The sequence below is a fragment of the Chiloscyllium plagiosum genome, chromosome 7, assembly GCF_004010195.1.
Source record: "Chiloscyllium plagiosum isolate BGI_BamShark_2017 chromosome 7, ASM401019v2, whole genome shotgun sequence".
NCBI classification, from domain to species: domain Eukaryota; kingdom Metazoa; phylum Chordata; class Chondrichthyes; order Orectolobiformes; family Hemiscylliidae; genus Chiloscyllium; species Chiloscyllium plagiosum.
Window position 1 is genome coordinate 53,215,216 of NC_057716.1, and position 26,291 is coordinate 53,241,506.

General features: G+C 40.9%; 1 protein-coding gene across 3 annotated transcripts in view; it reads left to right on the top strand.

Moving 5' to 3' along the window:
* Window positions 1-26,291, top strand: part of LOC122551600 (myosin light chain kinase, smooth muscle-like) — a 422,603-nt gene that overhangs the window by 137,105 nt on the left and 259,207 nt on the right. For all 3 annotated transcript variants that reach the window (XM_043693744.1, XM_043693745.1, XM_043693743.1), the window contains exon 3: window positions 13,092-13,272. In XM_043693744.1, coding sequence (XP_043549679.1) covers window positions 13,108-13,272 — 165 coding nt within the window. In that variant the 5' untranslated portion in view covers window positions 13,092-13,107. The remainder of the gene's footprint in view (window positions 1-13,091; window positions 13,273-26,291) is intronic.

Below are 26,291 nucleotides of genomic sequence, written 5' to 3' on the forward strand. Positions count from 1 at the left end.
AGCTCTTCCAAGTCTAGGCAAGAGTGAAAGATTACGGTCAGTACCCTGCAATCTCCATTTTCACTTCCTTCAAAATCCTTAGATGCGTCCCATCCAGTCATGGTGCCTTGTCAGCTTTTATGCATTGATAACTATTCAACACTTCCTTCTTATCAATTTTGACTCCTTCTGGTGGCAGTTTCCTCCCCAAGCACCATGGCCTACGTAGCATCGTCCTCTTTAGTAAGTACATTTGCAAATTTTCTGACATTAGGAGTAGGGCATTCAGCTCCTTGACTGCTCTGCTATTCAATAGGATAATGGTGATCTTTGGCCTAACTCTATCTGCCCGCCTTGGACAAATATCCTTTGACACCCTTGCTTAATAAAAAATTGTCTGTCTAATAGAGATCTCACTCACTCTCACTGCTGACACATTTTAATTTGTAAGACCCATTCACAAATGTAAATTCTTTCAAGTTGTCGACCTTTTGTTGAAAAATTTATTTCACTAGCCACAAGGAGATAATCTTTAAAAACTTACTAAAACTGCCAATCAAAACTGCCACTGCTGTGATAAATTAGGTAGGATTAACATAACTAAGCATTAAAAGTGGGCTCAGTATAGTAACAAACCCTGAGAAATGTAATCAGTGGCATTTATTAATACTGAAAAAAAAATTGCTTTTTTTCCCTGAGATACACCAGATGTCCCTCTCAAACAATGCAGTCCAGAAGTAGGTGGGAGCATTTTCTTGAAGTGAAAGCTGCTCCAACTCTATAAAACCTGGAGGTGAAACAATTTCAGGAGAAGCTGACCATTCTTTTGTGATTCCTCACTTGAGATTAGGATTCCTCCAGGGCTCATGTCTTCTCTTATGTACTCCACTAAAATTGCAGAGTGTTTTAGTCTTCCCAGCATTCGCAATGTACCAATTGGGCGTGCTGATAACCAATGCGCTTATCATATGTTAGTGAAAACGGCCAGCAGTGAGAATGAGGGTGGCATCCTAGAATCAAGTCTTATCCACCATTTCTAAAGAACTCCTGGAGAAATTGAGGACTGCAGATGCTGGAGATTAGAGTTGAGAATGTGGTGCTGGAAAAGCACAGCAGGCTAGGCAGCATCGCTTTCATCAGGAAGGGCTTTTGCCCGAAACGTCAATTTCCTTGTTCCTCAGATGCTGCCTGACTCACTGTGAGGTATGCCAAATGTGACATTTATCAATTTTATTCATTTTCTATCATTGATTTTTGAATGACTTTGTGCAGTACTGTCACATTTTAAACTGCAATGGCTAAAGAGTAAAACCAACATCCAATGAAGTCTAATTTCAATCCTGCATACGGAATTCACTGAACAACCCTGGGAAAGCTACTGTCTGCTGTTTACAAGCGTATTGACATCATAGGGAATGTGGTAACGGATTTAAACATTGGAATTCCCCTTTACCATCCTAGTTCCCTATACCAGCTGACAGTTATGAGACACATCAGGTCAGGATGAAAAATTTAGGGATGTTCCCTCTTAGAGATAGTTGGGAAACACTTATTTGGACTGCCTGTTTCTGTGGGTATATAAAAGCAAATGTGGATCGATTGGAGGCAGAGGCAAGTGAAATTATAATGACAAATAAGGAAATGATAGAGACATAGAGACATCAAATCATTATGCTGCTTCTGTCTTCATGGACAAAATGCAAAACATTTTTTTTGGAAATAATGTGGATGTTCAGTCATAAAAATAAGCACGCAGGTATTTAGGGAGACAAATTGATTGTTGGTCTTTATTACAAGGAGATGACACCACACACACTGAGTGGATAGGTTTAGTCTCCTCATTTAAAGGTAATGCTGACTCTGTCCTATCCTGTTACTACTATCCAGATGTGCAGTAATTTCATCCTTTATAATAGACTCCAGCATCTTTCCCACCACTGAGGTCAGACTAACTGGTCTATAATTACCTGCTTTCTCTCGCCCACCTTTCTTAAAAAGTGGTATAACAGTAGCCACCCTCCAATCCTCAAGAACTGACCCCGAATCTATTGAACTCTGGAAAATAATCACCAACGCACCCACGATTTCTCAAGCCACCTCCTTCAGTACCCTGGGATGCAGAACATCAGGCCCCGGAGACTTATCAACCTTCAGACCTAACAGCCTCTCAACACCAAATTATGGCAAATATAAATTCCCTTAAGTTCAGGTCATTCAGCCACTGTTACCTCAGGGAGATTGCTTGTGTCTTCCCAAGTGAACACAGATCTGAAGTACCCATTTAATTCCTCTGCCATTTCTTTGTTCCTAGTAATATATTCCCCTGTTTCTGTCTTCAAGGGCCCAAACCCTTCAAGGATGCCCTACCATCCTTTCCTTGCCTCAGTGGGACAAACCTATCCAGCACTCGCAAGTGCTCCCTAAACAACCTTCACATTTCTGTTGTGCATTTCCCTGAGAACATGTGTTCCCAGTTTTTGCTCCACAGTTCATGCCTAATAGCATTGCAGTTACCCCTCCCCCAATTAAAATCTTTGCCACAATGTCTGGTCCCTTCCCTCTCCACCACCATAGTAAAGGTGAGGGAGTTGTGATCACTATTGCTGAAATGCTCTCCCACTGAGAGATCTGACACCTGATCTGGTTTGTTGCCAAGCATCAAATCCAATATGGCCTCCTGTCTAGTCGGTCTATCTACGTTCTGAGTCAGGAATCCTTCCTGGACACACCTGACAAAACCTACTCCATCCAAACAATTTGCACAAAAGAGGTTCCAATCAATATCAGAGAAGTTGAAGTCACCCATGATGATAACCCTGTTACTTCTGCATCTTTCAAAATCTGCCTCCCAATCTGCTCGGTGTCTGTGTTGCTATTGGTGGGTTGATAGAAAACTCCCAATAAGGTGACTTCAACCCTGGCAACATCTGTGTAAATCTATCCTAAACCCTTTTCAAGTTTCACGACGTTCTTCCCATAGGAGCGAGATTGATTTCAGTTCAAGCTGATTTTTACACAAAAGACCAAAGTAATGAAGATTGATTAGTGGCTTGCATTTTGTTGCTTATGATATTCTAGCAATAACCGAATTACTATTTTTACATGAAAATACTTTACTGTACATCTAATGCAAAAAGTTCCATTAACAGCATTGGCACAGGAAATATGCTCTGTATACATTAAATATACCTGAAATAAATAGGGCAACTATTCACAAATTTAAAGTAAGGGAAGGACCTACACATCTACAGTTCTTCGTTTCTCTTGTAGTATCATTGAGTGCAGTAGGGATAGTTTCTTAGAGCAATGTGTCATGAGAGCAGGTTATCTTAGAACTGGTATTAGGTAATGGGGCAGGATTAACAAATGACCTCTGAGTAAATGATCCTCTAGGAAGTAGTGATCGTACCATGATAGAATTTAATATTCAGGTTGAGAGTGAGAAACTTGAGTCAGAAATAGCTGTGTTTATCTTAAGTAATGGGAATGACAATGAAATGAGGATAAAGTTAGCGAAAGTGAATTGGGCAAATGATTAGCAGAAATGACAGAAACGCAGAGGTGGGTACTACAGATGTTGAAGATTAGAGTGGTGCTGGAAAAGCACAACAGGTCAAACAGCATTTAAGGAGCAGGAAAATTGACATTTCGAGCAAAAGCCCTTTCTGATGAAGGGCTTTTGCTCAAAACATCGATTTTCCTGCTCATCTGATGCTGCCTGACCTGCTGTGCTTTTCCACCACCACTCTAGAAATGACAGTAAGCCAGCAGTGGCAGACATTTTAGGAGGTATTTCACGACTCTAAGCAAAAATACATTCCCAGTAAGAAGGAAAGATTCTGAGAGAAGAATAAACCAACCATGATTTACCCTTGAGTTTCGAAGATTGAGAGGGGATCTGATTGAGACGTATAAGATTATTAAAGGATTGGACATTCTGGAGGCAGGAAACATGTTTCCGCTGATGGGTGAGTGCCGAACCAGAGGACACAGCTTAAAAAGACCATTTAGGACAGAGATGAGGAGAAACTTCTTCACCCAGAGAGTGGTGGCTGTGTGGAATGCTCTGCCCCAGAGGGCAGTGGAGGCCCACTCTCTGGATTCATTTAAGAAGGAGTTGGGTAGAGCTCTCAAAGATAGTGGAATCAAGGGTTATGGAGATAAGGCAGGAACAGGATACTGATTAGGAATGATCAGCCATGATTATATTGAATGGCAGTGCAGGCTCGAAGGGCTGAATGGCCTACTCCTGCACCTATTGTCTATTGTCTATAATATGCAGTTCTAGGATTGGAGACAGTTTGGAGAAGGTTAAACTCAGTTGACTCTTGGATGAGGTGATGTTTGTGAGGAAAGATTCAGCAAGTTGGGCCTAGATACATTGGAGATTGGAAGAATGAGAGGTGATCTTTTTGAATCAAAAATTCTGAGGGGGATTGACAGGATAGATTTTGAGAGAAATATTTCCTCTCACATGGGATCTAGAACTAGAGGCTATGGTTTTAGAATAAGTGGTCTCCCATTTAAAATAAAAATGAGGTGGGATTTCTTCTCTCTGACAATCATTGATCTTTGCAATTTTCTGCTCTCCCTCGTCCAGAGAGCAGTGGATATTTGCTCATCAAATTTGCTCAGAGCAGAGTTGGAAAGGTCTTTTTCTATATACAGAAAGTCAAAGTGTATAGGAGTGCATTAGAGAGGGAGATGGAGAATGGAGTAATGGCAAGATGGTTGGTGATGAAGGTGTATGGCATGCTCTTCTTCATTGGTCAGACCCTTGAGTATCTGAGTTGCGACGTTGTATTGCAGCTGTACAGGATGTTAGTCAGGCCACATTTGGAGTACTGCATTTTTACAACATGGGGTAAACCCTTCTCTTAATTTAAAAGCAGCAGCACAGAAAAGATTTATCCCGTGCAGCGATCTGTAAAACTTCGAGTAGCCAAGAACTATTTCAGGTAAAAATTAACAACTTTATTTCTTAAAGTATAACAGAGAATAATTAACTAGCAACGATTTACAAGTTCTTACTCTAAGCGATCTTTTCCCTTCCCTTCTATAATACTTGTCCGATAAAACTAGAACATAGAACATAGAACATAGAACATAGAAGAATACAGCGCAGTACAGGCCCTTGGGCCCTCGATGTTGCGCCGAAAGGACACTCAATAGTTGCCCCTTGAACAAGTTCCACATATCATTTACGAAACTCTCGATTACAATTTACAAAACAAAACGTCTTATCTCAAAAACAGGCAGCTTTCGTTCTTTCGGTATTTCAGTCTTCTTTTCTTCTCCCTGGGGATCCTGCTTCACAGGTTACTGATTGATCAAGGTATCTTTTAAGAGAGCTCTTTTCTGGGAAGTGTGCAGATGTCATTAGCTTGGCAGTTCTCCTCTCAACTGTTCAATTTTCCCCAATCGTGTACCCCCAACGCATCAGATTGTGTCATTGGCTTTTAAGATCGTCAACATACTAAATTCAAACTGGATTGGAGTTTGGTATTTTTGTGGGGTATAATTTAAACTGATTGGCCTAATTTGAATCTGTTTTGTCATTTCCAGGCAACCAGCTGTTCGACCAAATGTTACATTATATTTTTTTTCAGAACACTTGGTTCTGTCAGGTAGTTCTGTTGCTTTTAACTCTCTGAAAGGTACAGTACACCAACATTTTTATAACACCTCCCCCCTTAAGAAAAAATGAACCATCATAATGAAAAGATGGCTTCATTTTTTTTCTCTATTTTTAAAACACATTACCTAAACATACAGATAACTTTTAATACAAGTTCACATTAACTTTCATATATGAAACAACATTAAATAAAGACAAATCTCATCCAATCTCATCAGTTAAATCCGCGATAATGCATCTGTGATTACATTCTTCCGACTCACAACATGTATGATTTTTAAATTAAAAGTCTGAAACATAAGATCCCAATGAAATAGTCTCATATTCTTGTCTTTAAAGCATTCTAAGAAAGTAAACGGGTTGTGATCCATGTACACAACCGTGTCTGACACATTGTTCGTGACATGCACATTAAAATATTGTAAGGCCAGTACCAATCTCAATAGTTCCTTTTCGATTGTGGAGTATTTCCTCTGGTGAGTGTTGATCTTCTTCATAAAGTAACCAACTGGCAGTTCAATCCCATCCTCATCTCCCTGTAGGACAACAGCTTCAACTCCAATATCACTAGCATCGATGGCAACTTTAAAAGGTTTGACAAGTTTGGTGTAGCTAAAACTGGTTTGGTGGTTAATATGGCTTTCAAATGGTCAAATGCCACCTGGCATTGTTCTGTCCACTGAAACTTTGTGTTCTTCCTCAGCAAATCGGTGAACAGTGCCACTACACAAACTTCCGATAGGATCAACCGAGTCCTTAGAATCAAAGCACTTCTTTCTTCAAGGTTGGTCATGGAAATTCCTCAATAGCCTTTGTCTTTGCATTCAACCTTCCATGACTGATGTTATGTTGCAGGAACAACACCTCTGCTTTAGCGAATTCCATTTTATTTAAGTTTATCACCAGTTTTGCTTCTCATAGTGGTCCATAGAGCTCTGCCAACTGTACCATGTGATCTTTCCAGGACTTACTAAAGATCACTACATCATCCAAATAGACTGCACAGTTTGTTAACCCAGCCACAACTCTGTTCATGAGTCTTTGGGATTTGGCGGGTGCGTTCTTGATTCCAAAGGGCAGCCCTTTAAACTGTAAAGGTACCTTCCAGTAACCACGCATCATGTCTAACTTGGTGATGGGACTGGCTTGTCTGACTTGCTTGATACAGTCCACCAATCTAGGAATTGGATACTAGTCCGATTTTGTGATGACATTGACCTTCCAATAATCCAGGCAGAATCGTTGAGTCCCGTCCAGTTTGGGAACTAAGATGATCGGCTAACTCCACTCGCTCTGGCTTAGTTTGATGATGTCCTCATCAAGCATGGCCTCCACCATCTGGACCTGTCTGGCTTTGAAAGGAATAAGCTGATATGGCTGCTATTTTATTGGAGCAGTATTTCCTACATCTACTTCATGTACAATAACATTGGTCCTCCTCTTCAGATTCTTACATCTGTCCTTATACTGCAGTAACAAATCCTTCAACTGTATTCTATGCTCCTGAGACAGATAGCTCACTAACCTATCTCACTCCTCAAGGACGTCTTCAATTTTTAATCTATTTTGCGGCACATCAAAATTCGCATCATCTGGATTTGATTCCTCACTCTGCAGGGCAGTAACACCTGCTTCTCCAGTTCTTTCTCTCTAGTATAATACTGTTTCAATGTGTTCACATGACAAACCCGATACCTTTTTTTTGACCTGGCATCTTTCCTAGATAGTTTTTCAACTTGATAGGGGCCACTAAACCTGGCTTTGAAGGGACCTCTTATCACTTTTATCTGCTACCTGTTTCATTCTACACTGTGCCCTCTTTAGGTGCTGTTTAGCTAACTCACCTACTCAATTTAGTCTCTCCCTCACCTCCGATACATAATCTAAGTGTGAAATCTCCGACTTTGGTCCTGTCAATTTTTCTTTAATTAATTTCAAAGGGCCTCTCACTTCATGACTGAATATTAACTCAAAGGGAGTGAACTGAGTAGATTCATTTGGGGTATGTCTAACGGCAAACAATATGAATGGGATACCTTTATCCCAATCATTCGGGTAATTCTGACAGTTTGCTTTCAACATGGTCGTCAAGGTCTGATGCCACCTTTCTAAAGCTCCCTGGGATTCAGGATAATATGCACTGGATTTGAAGTTCTATATACCTAAGTTATGCATAACCTCCTTAAACAGCCTAGCAGTAAAATTTGAACGTTAGTCCAACTGAATTCTCTGGGTAGCCCATACCATGTGAAGAAAGCTACCAACTCCTCTATTACCCTTTTTGCCTTGATACTCCATAATGGAATTACCTCAGCAAATCTGGTAGACATATCCATTATGGTTAACAAATACTGGTTCCCACTTTTTGTTCTTGGAAGGATATCTACACAATCAATTATAACCCACATGAAAGGTTCTTCAAATGTGGGAATTGGCAACAAAGGTGCTGGTTTTATTACTGTAAGTGGCTTACCTACCATTTGGTATGTATGATACATTTAGCAAAAGTTAACCACGTCCTTGTGCATTCCAGGCCAATAAAAATGTTTTTGTACCTCAGCCTGGGCCTTTTGTAGCCTTAGGTGACCTCCTATGTTCATATGCTACCCATAACACCTCCTGTCTGTATGCTACTGGCAACACAATCTGGTGCACTTTGGCCCATTTCTCCTCTGCACTAACCTGCTGTGGTCTCCATTTCTGTTTTAGGATTTTATCTTTCAGATTATAAACCTCCAGAATATTCTCTGCCTCCTTTTCAGAGTACACATCCACATCTTTTATCATCTTGGCTTGCTGTTGCAAGTCTTTTAGTCTTTCAGGAGTAAACACTTCTGTCTGACCCTCTGCCTGTTCAGGTTTTTCCTGCAACATCATGTCAAACAGGGTGTCCACTGACTGAATCTCAACTCCTTCATCTTTCTCTTTAATTTTCACTTCATTTGTGACTTATGATAGTGGGATCTAGTTACCACACAGTCTGGGAAAATACCAGGATATTTCTGTTTTAACTCCTCAGTTTCTTGGTCTTCCTTGGGCTTCTCCACATCAATGGGTATCACTCCCACCTTGGATCCTGCCAAATCATTCCCAAGAACAAACTGAATTCCTAGAACTGACAGTCTGTCAATCACTCCCACTGTAACTTCCCCACTCTTGAGTTGGCACTCCAACTTGATCTTACATAGGAGAACGCAAGATTTCTGTCCATCTATCCCACAAAGTATCACACTTTCGGGCAACAGATCAGAAACAGTGCATATTCGCTCATCGCTTACTATCAGCGACTGGGTAGATCCTGTACCTCTCAAAATTATAATTTCTTGTCCTTCTCCCCCAGTTCTTTCTGAGTAAACTTTACCCACAGAGGCAAATTCTTTGTCGAGATCAGGTACTAACCACATACCCAGCCCCTGCCTAGGCTGTGCACTCTCCTGAAGCTCCTCAGCTCTTCTTGGGGTCGCCTTTACTACCTTCACTAGTGCCACTGGTGAGCTTCTTTTACCACATCTTTTCCGAAGTGCCTTTCTTTAACGACCAGCACTGTGACTTTACGTGTCCCACTTTACCACAATGGAAACACTTGAGGCTTTTCACCTCCTTTCCACCCTCTTGGGCTTCTTTTTTATCCTGTAGTAAATTCTTACCAGTGCTCTCTATCTTGGTTTCGCAGTGTAGGATCTCCCCTTCTCCCAACTTCTATCCGTCACAGGGTGAAATTCTGGCCGGAAGCATGTCTTATGCCCCAACATATACTCATCTGCTAATTCTGCTGCCCTTCTCACTTCCTGAACTTTCTGTTCCTCCAGGTGAATTCTTACCATCTCTGGAAGTGAGTTCTTAAACTCTTCCAGCAGAATAATCCCTCTTAAAAGCCTCAAAACTCTTATCTATTTTCAAAGCACTTACCCATCATCAAAATGACTATGTTTAATTCTTTGAACTCAACATAAGTCTGACCTGTTTCCTTCTTTGTGTTTCTGAACTGCTGTCTATATGCTTCTGCTAACAATTCATAAGCATTTAAAATAGCCTATTTGACCTCTTCATAATCCCTTGACACATCATTGGACAGTGTGGCAAAAGCCTCACTACATCTGCTCACCAGTTTAGTCTGAACTAGCATTACCCATAAATGCTTGGCCCACTCCATCTGCTGAGCAAATGTTTAAAATGAAATAAAGAAGGCTTCAACATTTTTCTCATCAAAATTTGGCAGAGCTTTGACATATTTATATATATTACTACCTGCTCTTTTAATCTCCATCCTGTTAACTTGACTTTGATGATGAAGTCACAATTTCTCAAGTTCAAATTCTCTCTCTTTTTGTCTCTCCTCTTCTTCTCACGCTCTTTGCTCAGCTAAGAACCTTCTCTCTCTCCCTCTTTGTCCTCTCTCTCTTTCATCTCTTTCTCTCTTCCTCTTTCTTCTATCTCTTTTTCTTTCGTTCTCCCTTTGTTTATCTTTTAACTCCATTTTCCTCAATTGTAATTTAAGTTTTTCTTCCTCTACTGCGTTTGTCTGTTTCTCTGATACACCTAGTGTTTGAGTAATTCCCTTACAATTTCAGCTTTACCTTTGTCCTTAGTTAAACCCAAATCTAACTTATTTGCGAATTCTAAAAGTATGGCCTTTTTTACTTTCCTTCTAACATTTCTTGGCAAATTTGAGAATCATCTTCAAATCCCATAACCTCTTTCGCAATTTTAGGAGGCATTTCTCTCACTTTTAATTTAATCAACCACAAGTCACCAAACTGAAACAAATTGTTTCACCTATGTTTGTTTTAAAGATCTGAGACACTAACCTGCAAGTGTTTAAATCTGCTGGGAGTTTTTGTATCCCCAAATCTATTCAAGTCTATCTAAACCAGTTCAAATCCTGATAGTGTACTCCCAAACTGTTTCAACATGGGATACTCCCTCCTGCTTAATTTAAAATCAGCAACACAGAAAAGATTTATCCCATGCAGTAATCTGCAAAAAATTGAATGGCCAAGAACTATTTCAGGTAAAAATTAACAACTTTATTTCTTAAAGTATAACAGAGAATAATTAACTAACAACTATTTACAAGTCCTTACTCTAAGCTATCTGTTACCTTTCCTTCTATAATACTAGTCCAATAAAACTCCCAATTACAATTTATAAAACGAAACGTCTTATCTCAGATCGAGGCAGCTTTCGTTCTTCTCTGTATTTCGGTCTTCTTTTCTTCTTCTTGGGGATTCTGCTTCATGGGTTACTGATCGATAAAGGTATCTTTTAAGACGGCTGTTTTCTGGGCAGTGTGCAGATGTCATTGATTTGGCAGTTCTCCTCTCAACTGTTCAATTTCCCCCGGATTTATACCCCCCAAACATCGGATCATGCCATTGGCTTTTAAGATTGTCAATATACTAAATTCAAAATGGATTTGATTCTGGTGTTTTTGGGGTATAATTTGAACTGATTGGCCTAATTCAAATCTGTTTTGCCATTTCCAGGCAACCAGCTAATCAAGTTGTTCCACCAAATTTTACATTTTTTTACAGAACACTTGGTTCTGTCAAGTAGTTCTGGTGCTTCTAATTCTCTTAAAGGTACAGTACACCCACATATTTATAACATGCATACAATTCTGGTTGCCCTACTACAGGAAAGATGATATTAAACTTAAAAAAGGTGAAAACAAGTTTTACAAGAACTGGAGGGTGTGAGTTGTAAGGAGAGGCTAGATAACATTTTTTACTGGAGTTTAGGAGATTGAGGTTTATAAAGGTTTCTAAAATCATGAGGGGCACGGATAAGGTGAATTGCAATAGTATTTTTCCTGGAGTAAGGAAATTAAAAACTGGAGGACATGTTTGTAAGGTGAGAAGAGAAAGATTTGGAAGGGACCTGAGGGGCAACGTTTTCATACAGAGGGTAGTTCGTATGTGAAATGAACTGCGAGAGGAAGTGGTAGAGGCAGCTACACTTGCAACATTTGAAAGACATTTGGACAGGTACATGAATAGGAAAGGCTTAGAAGGATATGGGCCAAACACAGGCCAAACTCGTTTAGTTTGGGAAACCTGGTCAGCATGGACCAGTTCGACCAAAGGGTCTGTTTCCATGCTGTAAGACTCTGTAAAACCATTCCACTAATTTATAAATTATGAGCAGGATAGACCACTCATCCCCTTTGAATCTGCTCTGTCATTCAATAAATTGATGGCTGATCTGGTTGCAACCTCAACTCTAAATTCCTGCTTAACCCCAGTAATGATTCATCCTCTTTGTTATCAAGAATCCTGTTGATTGGTGGAGTCAGATTAATGTCTAAACAGTTCTTATGTTTTTGTGTTTTAGCGAGAATGGCGAGCTGACAGCAATCAATATAAGTAAAGAAATAGTACTGGACTTAAAATAGTGTCCAATTCCCTGGACTTGACAATCTGTATCTCATGGTTTTAAAAACGTCTAGACGTCAAATGAGTGGATGCATTGCATAACCCCACTGAGTAAGAAAGGAGGAAGAGAGAAAATGGGAAAATACAGACCAGTTAGCTCAACATCTATAGTAATCCTGGGACCCTGTCATATGCTTCTGAACTTGTTTTGGAAGGGAGGAGGCTCTGCATTATTAAAAAATGGCCATTGAAAATTCACCAAACAAGGTGTCATACCCAAATCTCAGCAGCATCTGTGCTTTTTCCATTTGTGCAAAGGAAGACCAGAGTATTATGAAAATTTGACCTCATTTTCTATAATTACGGATTTTGGAGCTCTAAAAGTCTGCCCAGTCACTATATGAAAGAGATTTAATAGCATAAACAACCAGAGTTGGCTCTTGGAATAAAGATTCTGGAAAGAGAACAGGAAGAAAACAGTCATTAAACATTCTCAATGTTTTTCAGTGTAAAATTAACTTGCTGAAATAAGCTAGTGCCTATAATCCCTGCACAAGAGAATGTGCTTACCCCTCAGGAGTCAATTGCTAAACATTGGAAAATTGTTATACTTTCAGCATGTAAATAACCAGTTACCCGCTGCCATCCAAAACAACATGTGGAGGAATTCATTGGATAATAATTCATCATTCCACTCAAATGCTGAAAATAAATTACCAGCCACTTCCTTCTAGAAATAAATCATGAAGCAAGTAGACGTGGAGCAATTTTCGCCACTTTTGAAACTGAAGATTGTTGCTGTCCTTAAATATATTCATACTTGTACTGCTCTTCACATTTATATAATAGTTATATATCACCTGAATTGTTCTGGGCAAGAAATAACTGGATGAACCTCTCTCTGGATTTAATATTCATTCCTATGGGAATCCATGCTTCAGTAAAAGTTGTGATTTCCAAGAAAACCACCATAACTTTAAGTGAGAGCTTACTGTCATCTAATTTTTAAATGATTATCATTTCTGGCGGTTTGCCAATGTGAATTGTATGTTTTTCAAAGTGTTCATGCTAAATAGTACCAAACTTTTCCTTCCCATCAGATTTGGATAATTAACCATGGGCGATGTTAAGATTGCTCAAAATGCCACTCGTATTTCCAAAACAACGTTAACTTTGGAAAGACCCCAGGCTGATACCTACCCTCCTGAAGTACCAGCGTTCACACTGCCTCCAAGAAATCTGCGGATTCCCACTGGTGGAACAGCCAAGTTTGATGGAAAGGTAAGAATGTTGTGTGAAAGCTCGTCTGAAACCCTATTATCTTGCAGTGCACTGTTACACGTGCTAATAAAATAACTTTTGGGATGAATGGAGCACCTTTCTGCATTTACATTTCACCTTCTGTCACGAATCAGTGTACAATGTCAGAAACACAGCAACCATTTTCACCACACAAGCTACCACAAACAACAATATGCCATTGAGTACTTGGTCTGTTTTAGTGTTAAGGGATAAACATTGGCCAACACATTGAAAGAATTTCCCTGCTGTTTTTCAAAGTAGTGCCATGGGATCCTTTACGTACATTTGGAGACAGATCTTGGCTTAATGTGTCACCTGTGACAATGCAACACATCTTCTTCCCCCCGAGTACCACAATCCTGCAGGATACTGTTAACCTAGATGTTATGCTCAAATTTCTAGAGTGAGACTTGGACCCATAGGCCTCTGACTCAGAGGTGAGAATGCTGCCAACTGAACTACTGTTGATGCCGATCCACTCAAATGTGGAAAACAAATTAACAAGCCATTTTCTCATGAAAGCATATCTTTGTACAGAAGAATTTAAAAATGCATCAATGACTTGACATCTGGCATCAGAAATGCAGTGCTATTGATAAGTAAAACAGATATACTATATTCTCACTTGTTTATATTTGATGACAATTGACAGTGTGGCTATGATAAAGTATAGCATTTGAAAAATGTAAATAGCAGGCATGTTATTTCTTGCTGATTCCTTATCTCTAACTGTAAGGAAATTAACTTAAAAAGGGTTAGCAATGTAATTGTTTGCTGGGAAACTGTGCTGCACTGAGTATATGATAAGTAAAAGTACGTTCCAACTTTTCATCCTACCTCATGCAAATTGATTAATGGTGAGGGGAGAGTATTGTTATAAAGCTACCAATTAATTAATGGATTCTGTATGATGTACAACAGAATAAAAAGACAAATACTTTTCAAAAGTATTCAGAAATTCAGGGCCTGATTTTTCCTCACACTTCCTAGCAGGAATGGGATGTTGGTAATTTAATAATAGTGTTGTTTTTACTATCCTGTTCTTAAATTCAATGTCAGCTCCCAAGATTCTACTCAGAGCTTTCATTGGCCTACCCAGGCACAGACTGGACTTCCATTAAAATATTTCTTGGTAGAGCAGTAGACATTGTTTACTTGGACTTTAGTAAAGCCTTCAACAAGGTTCCGCATGGTAGACTAATCAGAAAGGTTAGGTCACATGGGATTGAGGGTGAGCTTGTAAATTGGATACATAATTGGCTTAACAATGGGAGACAGAGTGTGGTAGTGGAGGGTTGTTTTGTCGGACTGGAGGCCTGTGACCAGTGGTGTTCCACAGGGATCGGTTCTGGGTCCGCTTTTGGTTGTCATTCATTCAAATAATTTGGAGAAGAACGTAGAAGGCATGGTTAGTAAGTTTGCGGACAACATCAAAATTGGTGGCATAGTAGACAGTTTTCTAAGATTACAAAGGGATGTTGATCAACTGTCAATGGGCTGAAAAATGACAGATTGAATTCAATCTGGATAAGTGCAAGGCATTGCATTTTGATCAACAAACAGGAGTAGGACTGATAAAATTAATGGTAGGGCCTTGGGTGGAACAGAGAGACCGAGTGGTTCAGGTACATATCTTTGAAGTTTGCATCACATATGGACAGGGTGATTAAAAAGTTGTACAGGACATTGTTGAGGCCTCTTCTGGAAAACTGTATCCAGTTCTGGTCACCCAGTTATAGAAGGGATATTATTAAGCTGGAGAGGATTCAGAAGAAATTTATCAGAACGTTGCCAGGTATGGGAAGTTTGAGTGATAAATAAAGGCTGGATAATCTGGGAGTTTTTTCACTGGAGCGTAGGAAGTTGAGAGGTGACCTTATAGAGCTTTATAAAATAATGAGAGGTATAGATAGAGTTAATGGTAATTATCTTTTCCCTAGAATAAGAGATTTCAAGACTAGGGGCATATTTTTAAGGTGAGAGGAGAGAGATTTAAAAAAACACGAGGAGCAAACTTTTTTCTTAGAGGGTGGTTTGCGTTTGGAATGAGGAAGTGATGGATGCGGGGACAATTACAACATTTAAAAGACATTTGGATAAGTACATGAACAGGCAAAGTTTGGAGGGATATGAGCCAGGAACAGGCAGATGGAACTAGTTTGGTTTGGTATTATGCTCGGCACAGACTGGTTGGACCAAATGGTCTGTTACTGTGCTGTATGATTCTATGATTCTCTAACAATTTAAGATGAATAAAGGGAGGTATTAAATGTTATAGCGGGCATTTGGGTGCATGAATCCCCAAAGCCCGATAAGATGTATTCCAGGCTGCTATGGGAGGCAAGAGAGGAGATTGCTAGGTTCCTGGTGGAAATATTTAGTGCTGTGCCAGCCACAGGTGAAGTGCTAGATAAGTGGAGGTTAGCGAATGCGGTTCCTTTGTTCAAGACAGTAGCAGGAATAGGTCAAGTAGTTACAAACCAGATAGTTTGCTGTCAGTACGAGGGAAATTATTGGAAACTATTCTGAGGGACAGCATTAATCAACACTTAGAAATGTGGGCCATGGTGTGGAGGTGTTGGACTGGGGTGAACAAGGTCAGAAGTCACACAACACTAGGTTGTAGTCCAACAGGTTTATTTGAAATTCCAAGCTTTCAGAGGACTGCTCCTTTGTCAGGTGATGTGAAGAGAAGCCGCAGGCACAGAATTATAGATAGAGAGATCAAAGGATTGTACATATAGTGTAAATGGAGTGTTGCCAGGCTGAATAACCTGGTGTCGTGTGACTTCTACCACTTGGAAAGCCAAGGATTGATCAGGATAGTCAGCATGGATTTGTTAGAGGGAGATTCTGTCTAACTAATTTAATCGAGGTTTTTGAAAAGGTGACAAAATATATTGAAAATCAGTTGGTTTGGTTTACATCAACTTCTGTAAGGAAAATCAGTTGGTTTGGTTTACATCAACTTCTGTAAGGCTTTTGACAATGTCCAAGATTAGCTTACAAATAGGAGGCAAAAGGTTGTTGTTGTAATTGGAAGCTTATGAACAACAGTGCACCAAAAGGATCAATGCTAGAATCCTTGCTGTTTGTTATCTACATTTACAGTTTGGATGTGAATGTAGAAGATTGTATTAGTAAGCTTGCAGCTGACACAAAAATTGGTGGTGTTGTTGGTAGTGAGGAGAATGGTCTCAGGCAATAGTCTAATATTGCTTGGCTGGTAAACTGTGCTGAGGAATGGCAGAATAATTTTAATTCTGATTAGTGTCAGGTGATACGTTTTGAGACATCTAATGAAGGAAGGATATACACAATGAATGGTGAGTCTCTAGGGAATACTGAGGAACAAAGAGACCTTGGTATACATGTCCATAGATCCCTGAGGGTGTCAGCACAGCTAGACAGGGTGGTGAAGAAGGCATGTGGGATACTGGACTTCATTAGCCAGAGTTAGAACCTAGGAGCCTGGAAATTTTATTACAATTTTATAAAACATTAGTCAGGTCACAGTGGAATACAGTGTGCAGTTCTGTTCGTCATACTGTTAGAAGAACATGATTGCCGTCGAGAGGGTACAGATGAGATTCACCACGATTTTGCCTGGGATTAAATGTTTGGGTTTGTATTCCTGGAGCAGAGGAAGCTAAGAGCAGTAAATAGGATGAGTGGAGTTGGTGTTTGTTGGTGAGCCAAAGGGCCTGTTTCTATGCTGAATTACTCTTTGACTCGTTATGCCTCTGTGTCAAGAAGTGACTTTGAGTGAGCACCATTTCTTAATAAACTTCTCACAGTGGCAGAGACCAGCAGCATACCAGAACTTTGAGAGTCAGGGTCAGAGATTGGAAAATCAGGTCTGTAGTGTTTGCTGACACGATACATTACTTAGAATATACTATAGCCACCAAGGAGGTGATGGCCTTGTGGTATTATCAGTGGGCTGTTAATCCTGAGACCTTTGGGACAGGGGTTCAAATCCTGTCATGGCAGATGGTTGACTTTGAATTCAATAGGAATCTGGAGTTAAGAGTCTAATGATGACTATGAGTCTGTTGTCGGCAAAACTCCATCTGGATCACTAATGCTCTTTAGTGGCACCAAACAATTTTTTTTATTCATTCACTGGATGAGGGCATCACTGGCTAGGTCAGCATTTATTGCCCATCCTTAAGTGCCCAGAAGGCAGTTAAGATTCAACTGCATTGCTTTGGGTCTGGAGTCAGATGTAGGCCAGACCAGGTAAGAATGGCAGATTTGTTTCCCTAAAGATCACTGTGAACCAGATGGGTTTTTCCGGCAATTGGTAATAGAATATAGTCATCATTAGATTCATAATTCCAGACTTTTATTGAATTGAAATTCCATTTGTCATGGCAGAATTTGAACCTGGGTGCCCAGAATATTACCTGCGTGTCTGGGTTAATATTCCACTAATAATACATGGAGGCCATTCCCTCCCCTGTAAATGTAATTGACTTCTAATTGCTCTCTTGGATGGGCAATAAATGCTGTCCGAGCCAGGAATACCCTCAAACTGTGAAAGCATTTTTAAAAAGCCACATTTGCAGATGGCACTAAAATAAATGGGAATGTAAGTTGTAATAAAGAAATAAGAAAGTTACAAATGGATATGGATATGTGAATGGGCTAAAATTTGGCAGTAGGAATTTAATATGGATATGTGTGAGGTCACTGATTTTGGTCAGAAGAATAGAAAGGAAATTTATAATCGAAACTGAGAGAAACTTGAGTGCTTTGTACCACTGGAAAATGAAGCTGGAGGATTAATAATGTGGAACAAAGAAATGGCGAAGGAACGGACTAGGTTTACAGTGGAAGACATGAGCAGCATAACAAAACTTCAAAGAGTCAGGGGTCAGAGGTGAGTGCAGTGGCCATCAATAAGGAGAAAGTGCTGGGAAAGCTGGAAGATCTGAAGATGGATAAATTACCTGGACCAAATAGACTACATCCTAAAGCTCAGAAGAAAACAGCTAAGGACATTGTAGAGACATTGGTGGTGGTCTCTCAGGAAAAAACTGGAGTCGGGGTGACCCTCAGAGGACAAGAAAATAGCTAATGTAACACCCTGTTTAGGAACAGAAGGAGGCAGAAGACAGAAGACTATAGGCCTGTTAGCCTGATTTTGGTCATTGGTAAGATTTTAGAGTCCATTATTAAAGATGAGATTGTGAAGTACTTGGAAGTACTTCCTGAAGAAGGGCTTATGCCCGAATCGTCGATTCTCCTGTTCCCTGGATGCTGTCTGACCTGCTGCGCTTTTTCAGCAACACATTTCCAGCTCTGATCTCCAGCATCTGCAGACCTCACTTTCTCCTCAAGTACTTGGAAGTGCCTGGTAAAATTGAGTTGAGTCAACACGGCTTTATCAAGGGGGTGGCCATGCCTGATAAATCTGTTGGAATTCTTTGGGGAGGTAATGAGCAAATTAGACAAAAGAGAGCCAGTGGGCATGATCTGTTTGGATTTCCAGAAGGCATTTTTCTAATGTATAGATATAGTTTTCATGTTACTAGCTAGCTTACCCTCATATTTCACTGAGGAGCTTCTATTGTTGCTCCATCATCTTTGCTACTAGGCTCCCCTTCCGTTCAACTCTGGCCATCTCCTCCTTCATGTCTTTGTAGCTACCTTTACTCAATTGTAATAATATTACATCTGATTCCAGTTTCTCTTTCTCAAAGTGCAGGTGAATTCTATTCTATTACAGTCACTTGCCCCCAGGGGTTACAAAATGCCATAGAAGATTCTTTCATCTTTAGCTGCCTAGTCAAGTCTGCCTCATTACATACCACTAAATCCAGAATTGTCTGTCCCCTACAGGATTCCACCAAAAGTTGCTCCAGAGAAAAAAACATTTTGTAGACATTCCATATATACGTTTTCTTGAGATCTGCTACCAATCTGATTTTCCCAGTCCACCTGCATATTGAAGTCCCTCATGATTATTATAACAGTGTCTTTCTTACATGCCTTCCTTACAGCTCTCAGAGTGAACAGGATGTCTGACCCTCCTGTTCTTACGTGTCAGCCAGGTTGGACCTGGTTAACAGCCCCAGTCAGGAAACTCATATTCTGTGAGGTCCACCTAGTTGACCTGGTTAAAATCATTACATCCATTGAGGACAAAGGACGGTTCTTTTTCATATAACTCCTCCTGGAGTATTTTAGCAATGGGTCAGGTTCCTCCAATTCTGCTTTAGATAGGGACAGAGTATGACACACAGTAGCTTGCCTCTTGCACCTCCAGAGTGTCTTGGAATAATTCATTATATTCTTCAAGTGGCAAAGACATTGAGGTGGCAAGATTCAATATGTCCATCTCAGATTCTGAGGTCTCTTCAACACTTGATGGAGAGGGAGAACCCATGGGTCCCGCCAGCCTTTCTGACTGTTTCAAGGAACTGGGCACACATTTCTCCCATTTATCTCTCAGCACCCCCGGCCCTCAAGCCTCATTCCTAATGAAGGGCTTATACCTGTAAAATTGATTCTCCTGCTCCTCAGATGCTGCCTGACCTGCTGCGCTTTTCCAGCACCATACTCTTGACTCTGATCTCCAACATCTGCAGTCCTCACTTTTTCCAACTTTTGCTCCTATACTATTTGCAAGTTTGCAGCTTTCATATAGTCCACGTGCTTGTTTAGGACCATCACTGCTACTTGAACTGTTTATGTCACTGGGCCTGATCTCGCTTCCACCATGCCTCTTACCCACGTCGGGCCATTCCCATAGTTCCTAACTTCATCCCCTGAAGTAAACTGTCTCTCTCGCTTAGCGAAGTCTTGTGTCTGAAAATAAGATTTAATCTGGTGTGGAGTCTCCTTCCCATTCGCAACTCTGCTGGAGCTATCCCTGTAGTGGCATGAAGGATGGTCCTATAATTGAAAGGAAACATAACAGTTTGGTATCTAGTGAAGCTCTCGGCTGTTTCTTTAAGTCTGCCTTCAAAGTTTGGACTGCTCTCTCTGCCAGACAATTGGATGATGGATGGTATAGAGCTGTCCCTTTATACCAAATGGCATTTGACATATGTCATACAGTAGCGCCTCGAATTATGAACTTAATCCTTTCCGGGACCCGGTTCGCGAACTGAAAAGTTCACAAACTGAATCAATTTTCCCATTGTTCGGATAGCGTAAGAATGCTTGGACGGGTGTTCACAGCGCTCGCGCCAAAGATGAACTGAATGAGATCACGCGGGGCCCGAGAGCTTTTGCATTCAACAAGCGCATAGCAAAGCAGAACAATGAAACCACGTGGTTGCACGCAGGGTTTTGCGTTTGTACCTTCATTCGTACCTTGAATTTTGTATGTACGTTGAAGCAAAATTTTACATACAATCCTGTTGGTAAACCGATTTGTTCGTGAACGGGGTCGTTCGAATGTTGAGGCGCTACCGTACTCAAATTCCCCGCTGGTAAATGATGGCCCATTTTCTGTGAGCAACACTTCTGGTGTCCGTGATTTGCAAAAGATGCACACAGTTTTTGTACTGGCAGTAATTTTTGTCCTTGGTGCACAGCCCACCGATATGGTTTTTTTGGCATCCAATTCTGGCCAACAGACATAACTTCTCGCCAACATTTTCATTGTAGAAACCCCTGGATGTTCCTGGTGGAGTTCAGCCAGTATCTGGCAGTGACCTATTCTTGGGACAATCACTTCTGTTTCGCATAATGATATGCCATCCTCTGCTGTGATCTGGTCTCACGGGATCTAGAATGGTTTCAGTTCTGATTGGAACGGCCCTTTGGTTTCCCCCATCACCACCAGCTGTTTCAGTTTTACCACAATTGCATCTTTCGGCATCCAAAGTCTGATATGGTCAGCTGTGACTGGAAGTGTGTCCAGAAAATTTTAAATCATTATGTTACTCTTTCGGTTATGGTACCACTAGTGTGTATCTGCCAGCAGGAGGCAGCTCAATGCACCCTCGTTTGCTACTTGGCCTCCCAGACGGCATTCCAACTTGTGATTATATGCACTTAGTATTAAAGCCCATAGCTGAATTTGGCCTAAACCTATGGGCGTCACTGTCTTGTCCTCTTTAATTAGGCCTAGTGGGGATTTTTGATCTATTGCTATTACAAATTTACATCTGTAAAGGTATTGGTGGAATTTTCTCTCACCAGATATTACCACTAAACTTTCCTTCTCTATCTGGGCGTATTTACACTCTACATTAGCCAAAGTCCTGAGTGCCAATGCTATGGGACATTCCTCTCTATTGAGCTAATACTACCATACTGTCATATAGGGAGGCATTGCATGTCAATATCAAATCTCGCTTGAGATCATAGTGTGCCAACACCTTAGAGGCTGATAGTTGTTCCTTCACTTCCCTGAATGCTTTGGCTTGGCTACACAACCATTTCTTAGGCTGGCCCTTTTTTAGGAGTTGATGCAAAGGTGCCCAGATGGAGTTATGTATAAACATTCCACACTAGTTCAGCTGACCAAAAAAACTGTTCCTGACCAAAAAAACTTCTCCTTCCTGAAGAAGGACTCATGCCCGAAACGTCAATTCTCCTGGTCCTTGGATGCTGCCTGACCTACTGCGCTTTTCCAGCAACACATTTTCAGCTCTGACCAAAAACATAACCAAGCTCCAGTACAGATGTGGAAGCTGGGGTACCTTTGATTGCCTTCCCTTTATCTTCCAACAGGTATAACCCGGTTATGTAAGCCATTTAGGATGGCTGGAACATACATTTTTCCCTTCTAAGGCATATGCCTTCCTTGGAGAAACAGTTAAGGACTGTTCTCTAAGTTTTCCTAATTGGTCTTCTCTGTTATAAGCATATCATCTAAATAAACTGCAACCTTGTTCTCTATCATCTGGTGTAACGTTGTACAGGCTGACAAGACCCCAAATGGCAGTCTTGTAAATTGGTACATCCATAGTGGTCATTAATTGTAGCATACTTCTGGTAATCCGCATCTAACGGCAATTGCAAGTACACATGGCTCATGTATTGCTTAATGAAGGACAGCCCCCTGCCAGCTTTGCATATGAACACTGTATGCAAGGAAATGGGTATTTAATTAGGACTTTACTCAGACAACCATTTTCTAATCAAAAAATGTGAAGTCAATCTAGGTAATCTTTCAAAACCAATTTCACATCATCGAGCTTGGGCCTGAGCTTTTTATTAGAATCAGTGGGAACTGAACTAGCTGCTTCTCATAAGACACTGGAACCAAAATTAATCTGTAATGGTTCCCCAGTGTAGGTTCTAAGTATAGCCAAGGTCTTGTATGCACTTAAGGGTTATAGTCCTTAGCGACATTTGTTAAAGACTGGCTCTTTGATCATTGCAATGACTATACTGGTATCGACCTCCATTTGACCCGGGTGATCATTCAACCAGACATTTATATGATTGGTTCTGATTTAGATGTTGCTAATCAATTTAACTCTTCCAATCCAAATGTAGGTGGACCTCCAGGGAGCACACTGTCCTGGATACCAGCCTCAAGAGTTCTCAATTCAGAGCAAGGAATCCAAAGGCAGGCATAAGGTGTGTTAGGTTTTATTGGTAGAGGGATAACTCAATTTAGGTCTGATGGGGCTCCTTTGTTCTTTCAAGTTCAAAGGGTCTCTCAGCATCTAATTAAGAGTTAAACCAAAGTCACACGCCTCTGCCAGTCATCTTAACCTTGTCAAAAATCCTGATACAGATTCTCCTGTATCTTGAATTGCCAAGTAAAAATGATGATGTCTTAGAATTAGAGGAGGCTTGGGATCATAATATTACTTAACGAAATCCACCAGCTCTTGAAAGTTTAGCATCTGGTGCCTTGGGGAATGTTAGGCTCCCAATAACTGAAAAAGCTATGGGTTCACACACTGTCAGGGGATTTACCCATTGTTTTTCATCTGCCCCAGTGACATGTGCCTGGAAAAATTAATGCATTCTTTCCACACACTGGGGCCACTCTTCTACAGAGGTTTTGAACTAGTTAAGTTTCCCAAATAACAGCAGGACGCAAACAATGTTTACCCTAACTGAAAGCCAACTGTTGTGACCAAATTTCTTCAGGAGCATGCTTTACTCTCATTGCCACTGTAATATCTCTACAGAGGCCAGTGTCCCGTCACCAAGTCATCCTTTATTTATATGTGGAGAGTCCTTGACATTGATCCACCTCCCTCAGAGCAATCTCTCAAAGTGGACAGGGTGTCTGACACTCCTGTTTATTTTTTTTTTCATTTTTTTACTTTTCTTTTTTTTTCTTTTTTTTGTCTTTTTTTCAGACACAGTGAAAGACACAAAGTGACACTCCTGTTTATTTTTTTTAAAGGGCTTTGTGACACTCCTACTTATATTTTTTTTCCCAAACTACCGCCTAACTGCGGTAGTGCTTATTTTTCCCCAGCAACGCTCCTGTTTTTTTTTGTCTTTTTTTCAGACACAGTGAAAAACACAAAGTGACACTCCTGTTTATATCTGTTAGTTACGGCTCCCTGATTGGACCAAGTTAACAACCCCAATCAGGGAATTCATGTTCTATGGTTACAGTCACTATACCCACATCCTGACTACTGCGAGGAGGCGTGTACACAACTGCCATCTGAGTCTTTTATCCTTTGCAGTTCCTCAACTCTAGCTATACAGATTATACGCCTTCTGACTCTATATTAGTACTTACTATTGATTTTAATTTCATTTCTTACTAATCCTGCCTCTTCCCCCCATCTACCTCTCCTTTCGATAGGATGGATATCCTTGGATATTTAGATCCCAGAATGTTGCAGGTTGCAGCGGGACTTGGATAAACTACAGAATTGGGCTGAGAAGTGGCAAATGGAGTTCAATGCAGCTAAATGCGAGGTGATTCACTTTAGGAAGAATAATAGGAAGGCAGAATACTGGGTCAATGGAACAATTCTTGGTAGTATGGATGTGCAGGGGGATCTTGGAGTCCATGTATATAGATCCCTGAAAGTTGCCACACAAGTTGATAGTGTTGTTAAGAAGGCATACGGTGTGTTAGGTTTTATTGTTAGAGGGATTGAGTTCCAGAGCCATAATGTCATACTGCAACTATACAAAACGCTAGTGCAGCTTCACTTGGAATATTGTGTACAGTTCTGGTCACCCCATTACAGGAAGGATTTGGAAGCATTGGAAAAGGTGCATAAGAGATTTACCAGGATGTTGCCTGGTCTGGAGGGAAGGTCTTATGAGGAAAGGCTGAGAGACTTGGGTCTGTTCTTATTGGAGAGAAGAAGGCTAAGAGGGGATTTGATAGAGACATACAAGATGATCAGAGGATTAGATAGGATAGGCAGTGAAAGTCTTTTTCCTAGGATGATGATGTCAGCTTTTACGAGGGGGCATAGCTGCAAATTGAGGGGTGACAGATTTAAGACAGATGTCAGAGGCAGGTTCTTTACTCAGAGAATAATAAAGGCATGGAATGCTCTGCCTGCCGATGTAGTTAACTCAGCCACATTTGGGGCATTTCAACAATCCTTGGATAAGCACATGGATGATGATGGGATAGTGGAGGAGATGGGCTAAGATTAGTTCAAAGGTCAGCGCAACATAGAGGGCCAAAGGGCCTGTTCTGTGCTGTACGGTTTTATGTTCTACAGAAGTACAGACTGGGAGTGATTGTTCCACAGAAAGGGCACAGCAGACATGTGGAGACTGTTTAAGGAGCAGTTGTTGCGAGTGATGTATGAATTTGTCCTTCTGAGACAGGTAAGAGGGGTAAGATTAAGGAACCTTGGATGACTAGAACAGAGGAACTTCTTGTCAAAAGGAAGAAGGCAGCTTACGTAACGTGGAGGAAGTATGGACCTAGCACAGCTTTAGAGGATTACAGGCTTGCTAGAAAGGAGCTCAAAAATGGACTGAGGAGAGCCAGGAGGGGGCATAATAAAGGCTTGGCAAGAAGGAGTAGGGAGAACTGAAAGATATTTTACTCATACGTGAGGAATAAGGGAGTGATCAGGGTGAAGGTAGGGCCAAAAAGAGATTGCATAGAGAACTTGTGTGTGGAGTCTGAGCAGATAGGGGAAGCCCTAAATGAGTTTTTTGCTTTGGTTTTCACTAAGGAAATGGACCTCGTTGTGAATGAGAACTTTAAGGAGCTGGGATACAGTCTTGACCAGATCAAGATTGATGAAGCTGATGTGCTGGAAATTTTGGCAAACATTAAGATTGATAAGTCCCCAGGTCCAGACCCAGATTTATCCTAGGCTGCTCCAGGAAGTGAGAAAGGAGGTTGCTAAGCCACTGGTGAAGATCTTTGCCTCCTCACTCTCCACGGGAGTCGTACCAGAGGATTGGAAGGAGGCGAATGTTGTTTCTCTTTTCAAGAAGTGGAATAGGGAAATCCCTGGCAATTACAGGCCAGTCAGTCTTACGTCTGTGGTCAGCAAGGTTTTGGAAAGAGTTCTGAGGGATAGGATTTATGACTATTTTGCAAAGCATAGCGTGAATAAAGGCAGTCAGCATGGCTTTGTGGGGGGCAGGTCTTGCCTCACTAATCTTATTGAATTCTTTGAGGTGGTGACAAGACAAGTCGATGAAGGTCGAGCAATGGATGTGGTGTATATAGACATCAGCAAGGCATTTAATAAGGTTCCCCATGGCAGGCTCATTTATAAAGTCAGGAAGTATGGGAGACAGGGAGATTTGGCTATCTGGATTCAGAATTGGTTAGCTGACAGAAGGCAGAGTGGTTGTGGATGGAACGTATTCTGCCTGGAGGTCTGTGTTGAGTGGGGTCACACAGGGCTCTGATCATGGGGCTCTACTCTTTGTAGTTTTTATAAATGACTTGGATGAGGAGGTTGAGGGGTGCATTGCAAATGACACAAAGGTTTGAGGTGCCGTTGATAGTATCGAGGGCTACTGCAGGCTGCAGCGTGACATAGACAGGATGCAGAGCTGGGCTGAGTAATGGCAAATGGAGTTCAACCTGGATAAATGCAAAGTGATGCATTTTGGAAGTT